The sequence below is a fragment of the Octopus sinensis genome, linkage group LG17, assembly GCF_006345805.1.
Source record: "Octopus sinensis linkage group LG17, ASM634580v1, whole genome shotgun sequence".
Taxonomy (NCBI): Eukaryota; Metazoa; Mollusca; class Cephalopoda; order Octopoda; family Octopodidae; genus Octopus; species Octopus sinensis.
The window spans coordinates 22,565,779-22,578,200 of NC_043013.1; the positions used below are offsets into that span (position 1 = coordinate 22,565,779).

At 37.7% G+C, this 12,422-nt stretch overlaps 1 protein-coding gene across 6 annotated transcripts in view; it reads left to right on the top strand.

Annotated features, from left to right (window-relative positions):
* LOC115220856 (1-phosphatidylinositol 4,5-bisphosphate phosphodiesterase gamma-1) overlaps positions 1-12,422 on the top strand; it is a 153,296-nt gene that overhangs the window by 64,671 nt on the left and 76,203 nt on the right. For all 6 annotated transcript variants that reach the window (XM_036510426.1, XM_036510428.1, XM_029791034.2 and 3 more), the window contains exon 2: positions 8,538-8,687. In XM_036510426.1, coding sequence (XP_036366319.1) covers positions 8,538-8,687 — 150 coding nt within the window. The remainder of the gene's footprint in view (positions 1-8,537; positions 8,688-12,422) is intronic.

Sequence of the window (12,422 nt, forward strand, 5' to 3'; positions counted from 1 at the left end):
TAGTCCTTGATACTTCTAGACAAAAAAACTGGCTGGTCATGGCTCAATCAGGGTTGACCTGTGGTTAAAAACAGCAACATGAACAATGACAAACTAACGAGAGAAGCTATATGTTACTTGAGCTTTTGAAAACAGCAGCCTATTTCCCCTTAAACTCACCCTACAATCTTAAAACAAGATGGACACATTAGGTAAATGGTGTCCTATATATACAAAAAGATGGGTTTGTCAACTCTGGAGCACATTTTGACCATAGATCTGTTTCATCAGGATGAAATTGGGCTTTTTAAATATATGCACTGGACTCCTATTCAAATGAGGTTTTAAATATTGCTTTGGTCCCCTATTCAAATTAGTTGTATGCGTTAAAGAAGGAAGCTTTTGTGTGGCTGTATGACACTGTTTTACTTTTTACCATTTAGTCGGAATGGTTAGAGTGTTACTTGTGACCCTGTAATATTCCAGAGTCTTTGAGAATGAGGAAATGAAGCAGGGTTATTAATCTCAAACTAGAAAATAGGGCCGAATGCTTGCAACAGTGTGAACCCTGCTAAAGGCATCATAGGTACAAAGTATTGGTTTTAAACTGGGTGATGGGGGGTGGGGATGGGTGATCTAAGAAGTTTGAATGCAAAGAACCACCATGATAGGTACCACAAGGCATCCTATTTGTTGCTCAGTCGATCTGCAATTCTGAACTTATATTATTTGGCAGGATTTGAACTCAACACAGGGAGCTTGTAATGATACTGCCAATTCTCCACTGGTTGAAATGGTAGCTAAACCACCCTAAATTGTTTCTTAAGTAAGGAAAGAATATATTGGATAATGTAACCATCTGAAATATCTTTGATGCCAAGGTATCACTCATGCAGAAGTGCCTGGCTTTGTGGCTGAAGTTTCAGGAGAATTCAAATTTATATTTAAAACTGTTTTCTGATGAGGTTTGTAAAAATCTTGCTGTGAAAAATTACAAATAAAAAAGAAATCTGGTTTAAGTCTTAAGCACAAATCGGTAATTAAATATAGATTACCTGTGACTCTGTACGAAGCTTCATTGTGGGGTCTTGTTCCCTCACTCTCACTCATTTACAATTCCCTCCTGCTAAGGTCATGTGTTGCATATGGATGAGGACAGCTGTGTGAAAAAGTGTCACACCCTTGCAGTAGAGAGAACCTGTGGAAGAGGTAGACCCCAAGGGACCTGGGATGAGGTGGTGAAGCATGACCTTTGAACGTTGGGCCTCATTGTGGTGATGATGAGTGAGTGAGACCATTGGAGATATACTGTGCTTGAGAAGACCTGGCAATCCAAGTGAGACCATAACCGTGGACTATGCCAGTGCATCACAACCAGCTCATTTAAGAGTACCCTTCAATCATTGGGCAATAAACTGTGCTTGCGAAGACCTGTTGAATCAAGTGAAGTCATTGTTGTGGCCGTTGCCAGTACTGCCTGATTGGCTCTCATGCCAGTGGCACGTAAAAAGTACCATTCAAGTGTGGTTGATGCCAGTACCACCTGACTGGCCCTCATGCTGGAGGCACGTAAAAAGCACCCACTACACTCTCGAAGTGGTTGGCATTAGGAAGGGTTTCCAGCTGTTGAAACCTTGGGAAGAATAAAATTCTTTGATTTTCATTTGGTAAGGAAAAGGATTTAAAATATCTTGTCATTGTCACTCTCCTCCTTAGATCCCTACCAGCCTGATTGGCTACACTTATGACTAAAGATGTTTCAGCCATGACCAGACATTCTGGCACCATAGCTTATCTTTCGCTACATTATTCAGTGTGACTTTTCTTTCTCAAGATGGTAGAGTATGATTTGAGGTAAGTTTGGTTGCTGTTTCTAACAAGCTTACCAACTCTCAACATATTTTTCATTCAAGGTATTGTTGTTTAGCTGTTGGTCAGCTCTGATTGAGAAGACTGTATGAACAAATGAATTCCAGTCATGACAACTCCTGACTGAGCAGCTTTCCACATGTGACCATCCTGTCTTGTTTTCAGGAACAGCGTATTGCAAACCAAACTATTCTGTTTTCTTTTTTTTTTTAAGAAAATAAATATATGATGTGAGAGATTTGACTGCTATTTCTAGCAGATTGAGGGAACCACATAGAGACTCTGTCTGCTTATTTGTAATCAGAAATTCCTGAATAGATAAGCTACATAACAATTGACTTATGGTTGGTGGGTCATGAGTTCACATCCTCTTGAAGGTGTGTCGGGACATGACTGACTGATTGGTGATTCATCAGTTTCCAACGTGCTTTGTACAGGTCTCTTGGTGTGGGTTAGAGCAATACAATGAACTTATCTACCTTAATTACACAAGGCTTTGGTCGGCCCAAGGCTATAATAGAAAACATTTGTCCAAGGTGCCACGCTGTGGGACTGAACTCAGAACCATGTGGTTGGTAAGCAAGCTACTTACCACACTGCCACTCCTGTAGTTTTTTCAGATAAACGAAGCCCTTAGACAAAATCAAAGATTCTTTTAAAAGCCTGATTTGGTAATTTTGCAGAATATTCATTGCGTGATATCTATTGACAGCTAAGTGGACTGAGCAGAGAAGTGTATTATTATTATTATTTTATTTTGCTTTCACACTGTATTACAATGGAAGTTCAGTTAACAGAATTGGAATAACCAAACCTGGTGCCAGTCTAAACTGTAATAAGCCTGCAACGTGTTCTTGGAGATTTGGGCACACAAAAGATGTCTCAGAACCTGAAAGTGGGTTCAGAAAGGAACAACTGTTAGCTATTGAGAATGGAAAATGTAATGATGGTTGCTTTTGATGTGATCCTTTGGAGGCACATGTACCATTATGACTCTCCCAGGAATTGTAGGTGAATATAGATGGACCTGCTTTTTTTTTTTTTTTTAGTCCATTTATTTGTCTTTTCCACTTGCAGAAACTTCTATATTATTTCCATGTCAATGTTATAGTGCCACAAATAGTTAACTGACTATGTAAGGCACGTGTGTTCCAAGAAATCCTTCAGTTCTGTGAAAAGTTTTAGGGTTCTGCAAAATAAGGTGTTTTTTAATTAAATTTTATTAGATTCAGACCATGCAACAACACATTAATTACATTTAGTTTATAAAATAATGCTATTTCTTTTTTTACTTGTTTCAGTCATTTGACTGTGGCCATGCTGGAGCACTGCCTTTAGTGGAGCAAGTCGACCCCCATGGCTTATTCTTTGTAAACCTAGTACCTATTCTATTGGTCTCTTTGGCCGAACCGCTAAGTTACGGGGACGTAAACACACCAGCATCGGTTGTCAAGCGATGTTGGGGGGAAAAAAACAGACACACACATATATATATATATATATATATACATATATATGACGGGCTTCTTTCAGTTTCCATCTACCAAATCCACTCACAAGGCTCTGGTCGGCCTGAGGCTATAGCAGAAGACACTTACCCAAGGTGCTACACAGTCGGACTGAACCCGGAACCATGTGGTTCGTAAGCAAGCTACTTACCACACAGCCACTCCTACGCCTATTGTTTATTACATGTATATATATATATATTATATATGAATAAACTCCCTTAAAAGCAATTACTCTTTCATTCCAGGTCCTATTCAAATTAGGGTAGCAAGAATTATTTGTAAAATAGATTTGGATTCTGTAAAGTTTTGTTAATTGTATAAGATTTGGGGGAACACCGATATAAGATGTTTAACTTCCTGGCTGCTGAGTCACGCAAGTAATTAATTTCTAAATTTGCAGAAGTAGCCAACCCATGATTAGCCTGAAAAATAAATTGTTTTAATCTTTTGCTAGTTTCAGTCATTACTCTGAGACCAAATAGGGGCATCAACTTCAAGAATTTTTGTCAAAATTAGCAATTTCATGGCATGTTCCAGTTTTTTAATTTATTTTATCAATAGAGGCAAAGTGGCCAAGTTCCTTTTGAGTGTTGTGGTGGCAATGACCGAGATCTTTGGAATTATGTTGTGCTTGAGAAGAAGACCCATCAAGACAAGCAAAATTGCAGTCATGGCAGATACTGGTGTCATGCAAATGGCACCTGTGCCAGTGGCACGTAAAAGCACTACACTCTGAGTGGTTGGCGTTAGGAAGGGCATGCAGCCATAGAAAACCATGCCAAATCGCACTTCCAGCTTACCAACCCTCGTCAAACTGTCCAACCCATTCCAGCATTGGCAGTGGATGCTAAATGATGAGGATCTGTTTATCAAACCACGTATTTACTGGATATAAAGGGATACAATATAAACAACATCAACCCTTGTTTTTAGACCTACATAAGCAAAGACTTCACACACATATCTAAGTGTATTCTATATCTATGACAAGCTTCAGAACAGTTTCTGTCTGAGGTGTTGGTCAGCCTAAGGTTCATTAAAAGATTCTTTGCTCAAAGTGCTCTGCTGTGGAATTGAACCCAAACCCCTTTGGCTGTAAAGCAAACTGTTTAACCACACAGCCATGCTGATCCTCTATCCATCGGTCTGTCTCTTTCTATAGAAATATTTAAAAATTATATTTCGGTTTTGGATTTGGTTTGTAATATTCTTTATATGAGTTTGTGTGTTGAAGCATATTCTGTTGTGTCTGGGGAGAGTCATTTTCTTTTTGTGCCTTATAATGTAACACACTCACTGGTAAAATTTCCACTTTTTTCTTATTTTTATTTTCCTAAAATTTTCGTTGCGTCTTGCAACCTTTTCTATAGTTTTGAAAAAAAAAAAAAAAATATATATATATATATATATATATATATATATATATTCAGATATAAGAAAAAGCAAGCTTTTATTTAAATTTATTCTGTTGTGAATCATAAAAGAAAGAAAGAGCAAGAGAAATAGGTTATCTAAAAAGAAAAGGGTGTGTTTATTATAGATCCAGTTTCTAATGGCGTAACCTTACTTAATCTCAGCATATTTATTATTACCATGACACGAAACCAAATGAAAAGTTGCTTTCAGATGACATTGTTTTTGCAATATAAATCAATATATATTCTTTCTATGAAGCTGTTTCATATTCTGGCCTTTCTCTGCCCCCTGTAAACATTAAACACACACACATAAACAAACAAGGGCACATAAAAAAATGTAACAAAATGTTTTGAACAGTTCACACAGTTTTCTTCCTAAAACATTAACTCACTTCCTGGTCCAGAGAGTTGGTGTAACTTTGACCTTATCCACCACTCCTTACACACTCACAAGCCACACACATATTATTCCTTTTTCATTTACAAATCTCTCATATTCTACTATTTTCTCAAGAGAACTGATACACGAATATCATGGGTTTGAGTCCCATACTGGCCAGCAATGTTCTTTTTACTACACTCTCGGAGTGGTCGGCATTAGGAAGGGCATCCAGCTGTAGAAAATCTGCCAGATCAAGATTGGAGTTTGGTGCAGCCATCTGGTTCGCCAGTCCTCAGTTGGTTGGTTTACAGTTGCCAATGTTTAGAACTCCAGGGACCTTGATCTCTCCTCATTTCTCATACCATATTTGTAACCATTTCCCAACACGGCTTCGTGCCGAAGAGATCATGCTTGACCAACTTACTGGAAATGGAAGAATTGGTGACCGCCTATTACTTGTCAAGCTTCAAGCATATAGTTTCCATCCGGATATTGTATGATGGGTTGTTGCCCTCCTCTCAGATCGCTCCTTCCAAGTCCGAGTTAATGATTCGCGGTCCGACATCTCCAGTGCGAGCAGTGGCGTGCCTCAAGATTCAGTGCTTGGGCCCTTATTATTCTTAGTCTTCTTAAATGACTTGCCTGACGACCTCACGCAACACACCCTTCTATTTGCTGACGATGTCAAACTGGTCTGAACTCTTTACATGAACACCACCCTGTACATAACTCCATGTCCCCCTACATGGCCTTGCTTTCTGCTTTTTGAGCCAAAAAATTAACTAACTAACTAACATATATCGGAGAAGCTTTAATTGTGTTACCAACACATCCATTAAAATTACCAAATGTCATAATGAGATTGTTGTCATTCATTATTAGGGAGTCTTCATCAAAGCAGTTCTTCCCTTAATGTAGTCATCTTGGTTGAGGTGTGTGTCTGTGTGTGCATTATTATTGCTGTCTTATTGTCCATGATTAATCTAAGCTAAGTTATTATTTTGTTACATTCAAACTACTTCATTTATTTTTTCTTACCATTTCTCTGCGAACACTATGCCTGTTCCATTCAATCCATCACTGTTTCCCATTGAAAAGAATTCAAGCTTTCATTTCTTGCCTGTGAGATGTCTGGCTGAGGCTCACCTCCATCTTACCACTTGCACACACCCACATCTACTTGCCTCCGCTTCAGTATCTCTTCAATCTCTCCCTTTCATTGTGCTAATGTGAATGGTAGCAGCTCTTTTGAGCATGACTAGATTTCCAATGGTGGCTTGGTAGATTAGTATGTTTAATTTTTTCTTGAAATGAATAAATATTTGTACGATGTAAGGTTTTTAGTATTTTAGAAATAAATCATTATACAATCTGATAGCTTCATTATTTGGTGTGGGTTTTTGTTTTTTCATTAATTAATTTTCCATCTCCTGCAGATGTTTTCCTCCTAATTAATATTTCATAGAATAACTGGTTGCTTTCATTGTTCTTGTCATTGTTGACGACATTTCAAATGTTGTTGTGGATGTTTTAGTTGTTCCAGTGTTTTTGCCGATTTTTCTATTTTAGTTGTTGTTTATAGTTGTTTCATCGGGAAAAACTGAAATGAAATAAATAAATGATGAAATGCATTTTAAAAAAGACCAGCCAAAACAGGATATGCATTAGGATTACTTGAACTGAAACCTGGACGTGCGATATATTGGCAGAGGTGGATGGTTTCGGTTGGTTATCTTTAATGAAGAATTCATTAACCCTTTCGTTACCAACCCGGCTGAAACCACCTCTGGCTCTCAGTACAAATGTCTTGTTTTCATAAGTTTTGAATTAAAATCTTCCACCAAACCTTACTCATAATTTATGTTCCTAACATTAGCTGAATGAAAACTAAGTTATTTTACTAAATTCTTTGTTATATTTAAAATTAACTGAAAGAAACACAGAACATCTCAACAGAAATATGGTAACAAAAGGGTTAAAATATATAATAGAGAAACAATTCTTAACCTTTTTGATACCAACCCACCTGAAACCACCTCTGGCTCTCAGTACAAATGTCTTGTTTTCATAAGTTTTGAATTAAAACCTTCCACCAAACTTTAGTCACAATTTATGTTCCTAACACTAGCTTAATGATAACTAAGTTATTTTACTAAATTCTTTGATATATTTAAAGTAACTGAAAGAAGCTCAGAGCATCTCAACAGAAATATGGTAAAGAAAGGGTTAAGTGATTAGAGCTGAGAGTGAATTTTAAAGAGTTTTGTAGAATTGAAAATGACAATAAGCTTCCATGCGAGTTTAATCTGTTTTTGTTTCTGATCCTTATCAGTGTTGTTTCTCTTCACTTATCACTTGTGGTATTCCTTGTTGTTTAAGCCCAGATTATCCCTTCTCAGTCAGTCATTTATTTAAAAAGGCACGATACCCTTAACCGTTTTGTTCTTTTATTTGTTTCAGTGCATGTCTTTGTGTGTGTGTGTGTGTGGTGTGTGTGTGTGTGTGTCTTTGTGTGTGTTTGTTCTCCATCACCACTCGACAACCAGTCTTGTTTTATGTGACTTAGCAGTTTGGCAAAAAGAAACCAATAGACTAAGTATGAAGCATTACAAAAAGAAAGAAGTCCTGGGGTTGATTTGCCCAACTACACCCGCCGATGTGGTGCCCCAGCATGGCCACAGTCTAATGACTGAAACAAAAGACAGGTGAATCTATGCAGGGATCCAGGCATGAGCCAGGTGTTTGACCCCCCTCCCCCTGGGCATGGAGATCCCTTTCTTGGTTCATTGTTTATTGTTCAAGGTCAGTCAGTATTGCTCAAGCAAGACCATAGTCAAAAGACATTCCAGCCATAGCCATCAAGACGTCCTTTTTTTTTTTTTTTTTCAGTCAGAGTGTACCTTTAGGGGTGTAAAAAAATCCCAAAATACTATCGAGTGTCCTGTTTTGAAACGGGGAGATTTAGTTGCTATTTCTAGCAGGTCAAGCAGCTGCATAAAGATTCTCTTGTTGCTTCTTTCTATGTAATTAATGGTGGCAATTATTGTAATGATAGTAATTTTGACTGAAGACCATTTAACCTTACCCCGCTCCCGTGTCACCCCACCTCTTTCTTTCACCACTGCTTCTTTCTCTGGCTGTTCCTTTATCGACACACTCTCTCTCCCCCCTCCCCCTCTCTCTGTATCATGTATTCTGCCTTGTTTACATGTCACTGTTCGTGTCTTTGTACTTTTACTTAGACTTGTAAATTCAGTTTTATTCTCTGCATTATTTCGTCTCATTCTTGCTTTTTGTATCTTTATTGTCTTTATTTTCCTTATGTTTTATTCACATTATAATATCATGTTGCATATTTTTTTTTTCTTTCTTTTTTAGTTGACTTGAGGGAAGTGAAAGAAATACGACCAGGAAAGAACTCCAAAGATTTTGAGAAATGGGCTGATGAAGCTCGAAAAGCAGACAAGAATTTGTGCTTTGTGATATTTCATGGATCAGAATTTAAACTCGCAACATTATCAATTGCTGGTAAAGTATAACGAACTAACAACAACAATAATAATAATAATAATAATAATTAATTCTTTTTATTGAAACACATGATTAGAAAACATAAAGGGACAAAACAGGACGAAAGGTTACAAAGGGTTTTGTCCATTTGTGAAAAAATCGTGTAAAAACAGTGTAACAATAAAATAATATAACAACGAAAAACTCCCAATAGGGGGAGGCGCTTCGAAAGGTTCCTGGTGGAAAAAACCCCATAAAAGCCAACGGGAGCCTGGTCAAAAGGGGGATAGAGAGCCCCTTTCTCCTTTTATAAAACCTTTTTCAATCACAGGCGAAACCTGGCCATTCTCGCACAATTCACCCACCTTATAATAATAGTAATAATAATAATAATCATAATTCTTCTTGCAATTTTTAAAATTCATTCAGTGTGAAATCTAGCAAAGGTTTCATTTCTTACATGAAAAAGGAGTCGGAAAACCTCCGCAATTACGTCCCCGGGTAACAAACACTGTGTGAAGACATGCCCAAATAATATTTATAAATCCTCACATATTTCTATTTTCTGGAATGTGCTGATGTCCGTCCTTATTGGTAATCTGTCTTTAAAAAGTGGTTGTGTATTCCATTTGTACTAATTACAAATGGAATGCTAGAGAACACATTCCTTAAGTGCCATAACGATTTCAATTTAACAATTAGGTCAGCAATTCCTTGGCTTTTCAGCTCATCTCTACACATTATAGTCATTTGGTATTGTCAGTTATTAATATACTTCATCATCATTTTTTGCATAATGGAAAATAATGCCCAATGTCTGTTGATATGTTGCTGTTCTATATTAGTTTCATATTGTCATTTATTTTTAGATGTGGAGGTTCATAGGAGAACTGAAAAGAGCCTTTTCTTGAAGGCAAATTAAGCAAACACGAATCAGCTTTGCTATGGAATAAACATTGTTTGCCAACATAATATGGCAGTCCTGGTTTAGGATGAATGTTGCTGTAATTCAGCCCCAGGAGACATCGTCTCCAGCTGGAGAGTTGGGGTGCTAGATTCCCTTGTTTGAAAATATAATGACACAGATCGTGTCGTATAGCCAGCTGGAGACGTTGTTTCCTGGGGCTAAATTACAGCAACGTTTGTCTTAAACCAGGACTGCCATGTTATGTTGGCAAACAATCTTTACTCCAAAGTACTGTTGCTGAATATCTCTTGTTGTGAGATTTACAAATAGTAATTTTCCAGCTTTGCTATGTTATTCAATCTCCGAAAGTATATTTTGCTGAGTGAAAGTGTGTGTGGCCTAGTGGTTGGGGTATTCAACTCACAACTCAGTTGTTGTGAGTTCAATTCCCAGTGGTTCATAGTGTCCTTGAGCAAGACACTTCATTTCACATTGCTCCATTCTTTGTCACATTCTGTGTCATGCGGAATCTTTCTGAGAGCTCTGTTAAGGGCATTATGTGTCTGTAGAACGCTCAGCTGCTTATATGTTCATTTCCTAAACCAGCAGTTCCATTGATCCGATCAGCTGGAACCTTGGTCCTCATAACCAACAGCGTTCCAATTATGTTCCACATCTTCATAACAATGCACTGTAAATGTGTCTCCATTGGTTTCAGTCCTAATTATTCAGCTGCTTCCTCAGCTGAATTATCTGCTCTGGAATATTCAGCCACTCGTACACTAATTCAAGCAGACACTCTTAATCCTGGAGAGAATCAGCATGATGAGGCTGGACCTTTTAACAATTCATCTGAGGGGCTTCCATACAGTTTCTGTTTATCCAGTGCCACTCACAAGGCTTAGGCCAACTCGGGGCTGTAGGAAAAGACACTTGGCCAAGATGACAGGTTTACTGCTTCCCAAAATACACCTTAGGCAAGACACTTGTCTTCTATATTGTTGCAATTGTGTATATTCCTTTCAATAATGATGATGGCTTGTTCTTCAATGATGAATGTTGTTGCTTAAACTGTCATTCAGGCTGGATTTATTCTATCAAACCAGAATTTTGTTCATTTATGTGGAACAAGCTGAAGTTGTGGTCATGTAAGAATATGTTTTTATAGCTGTTTACCATGGCTGTGTGATATGATGTGAAAAAACGAAGAGGGTTCCAGAACTGTTGATGTTCTGAAAAGGAAGAACAAGGTGTAATGATTTAGTGCATAACCTGGCAGAGGAGACACACTCTGAGTTAGGAGAACAGAAAGCACTGGTGCTGGTGCCACATAAAAAGCAACGAGTACTCTCTGTAAAGTGGTTGGCATTAGGAACTACATCAGGCTGTAGAAACCATGCCAAAACAGATAATTTTTGGACCTGGTGTGGCCTCTGGCTTTACCAGCTCCTGCCAAAACTGTCCAACCCATACCAGCATGAAAAGTCTTGTTAATTATATCTACCTTAACCCTTTAGCATTCAAACCGGCCATATCTGGCCAAAATATTTAACCTGTTTTATATTGAAACTGACCAGATCTCACCTCTAACCTCAGCCCTACCATATCATTCTAAAACTAAAAAATCACATCACTGAAATCTCTAAATTACAAAATAATGCATGATTAATTCAAACCATTTTAAATAAACAAACATCACATTTGACAGAATAATCTGAACACTAAAGGGTTAATTGTTAATTATATTCATTAATGACCTTGCTTTCACTTTTAATCACACACTCATTTACAGATAATTCTGCATCTTATTCCTCTTAAAGATTCTGTGTGTCATCTGTCACCCTCTCTCTCTCTCCCCCCCCTCTCTCTCTCTCTCTCAATTCATGTATTTGGGATGGTGCTCTGCTTATACACACACATGCACATCCTGTATTGCATGTAAAACCCTGATGAGCTGCATTGGGAAAGACTCAATCAACAACTGGTTCACAGGTCAACATGCTGTTCCCTGTATGTTGTTTCTTCTCTCTGGACCCTGACTCCTTTCGTGTAGCCATCTTGTCTGAACCCTAACCCCTTTCGTGTAGCCAGTTTGTCAGCCATACTTTGTCCCATTCTCTCAATCCTGCATTAAACAATTTACTTGATCGTCCTCTAAAATTCTCTCTCTCGTCTCGGTTCTCTGAAATTCTCAAAAGCATCAGTCTTTAGGAGTTTAAGCAAAATAGGAACCACGTCAATCTGACACAGTCTGAGAGAGAGAGAGAGTCTAGGAGGCTGGAGGTGCTGTTCCACTTCTGACTAATTAATTAAAAACAACTGCACTGGAGCAATGACAGCAGAACAGTAAGATAAATAGGAATGGAAAGGAAAAAAAGGCATGAATATCGTGAAATCTCGTCTCTGAGACCTAAAAATCTGAGACCTTGTGCTTGTCTAAGAATTCATTAATAAATTTTTTTTTTTTTTCCTTAACCAAAATGTTATTCTTACTCAATTAGAAACTATTTTAAGAGGTCTGTGTCTTTCCTTTCTTTTTGTTGTTTGTAATATTTTCTGGCAGTGTTGATGTTGGCAGTGGAAAGGAAAGTTTAAAAGAAAATATTCTTTGTTTGAAAGTGAAATTAGGTGAAGGGCAGAGTGAGCTGAAGAATTAAGTAATTGAATAAATAAATAAAGTATTTATGAAAATGTTTAACAACCATCCATAGTTCTAGATTATAAAGTTCAGGGTTGTTGATCCTTTTTGTTTATTCTTTGAATGTTGATGCTAATACACCATGGTTTTTTGGGGGTTTTTTTTCGGCAGCTGTAGTTGGGCAGTTCAGAATGAAATAACTTTGTTG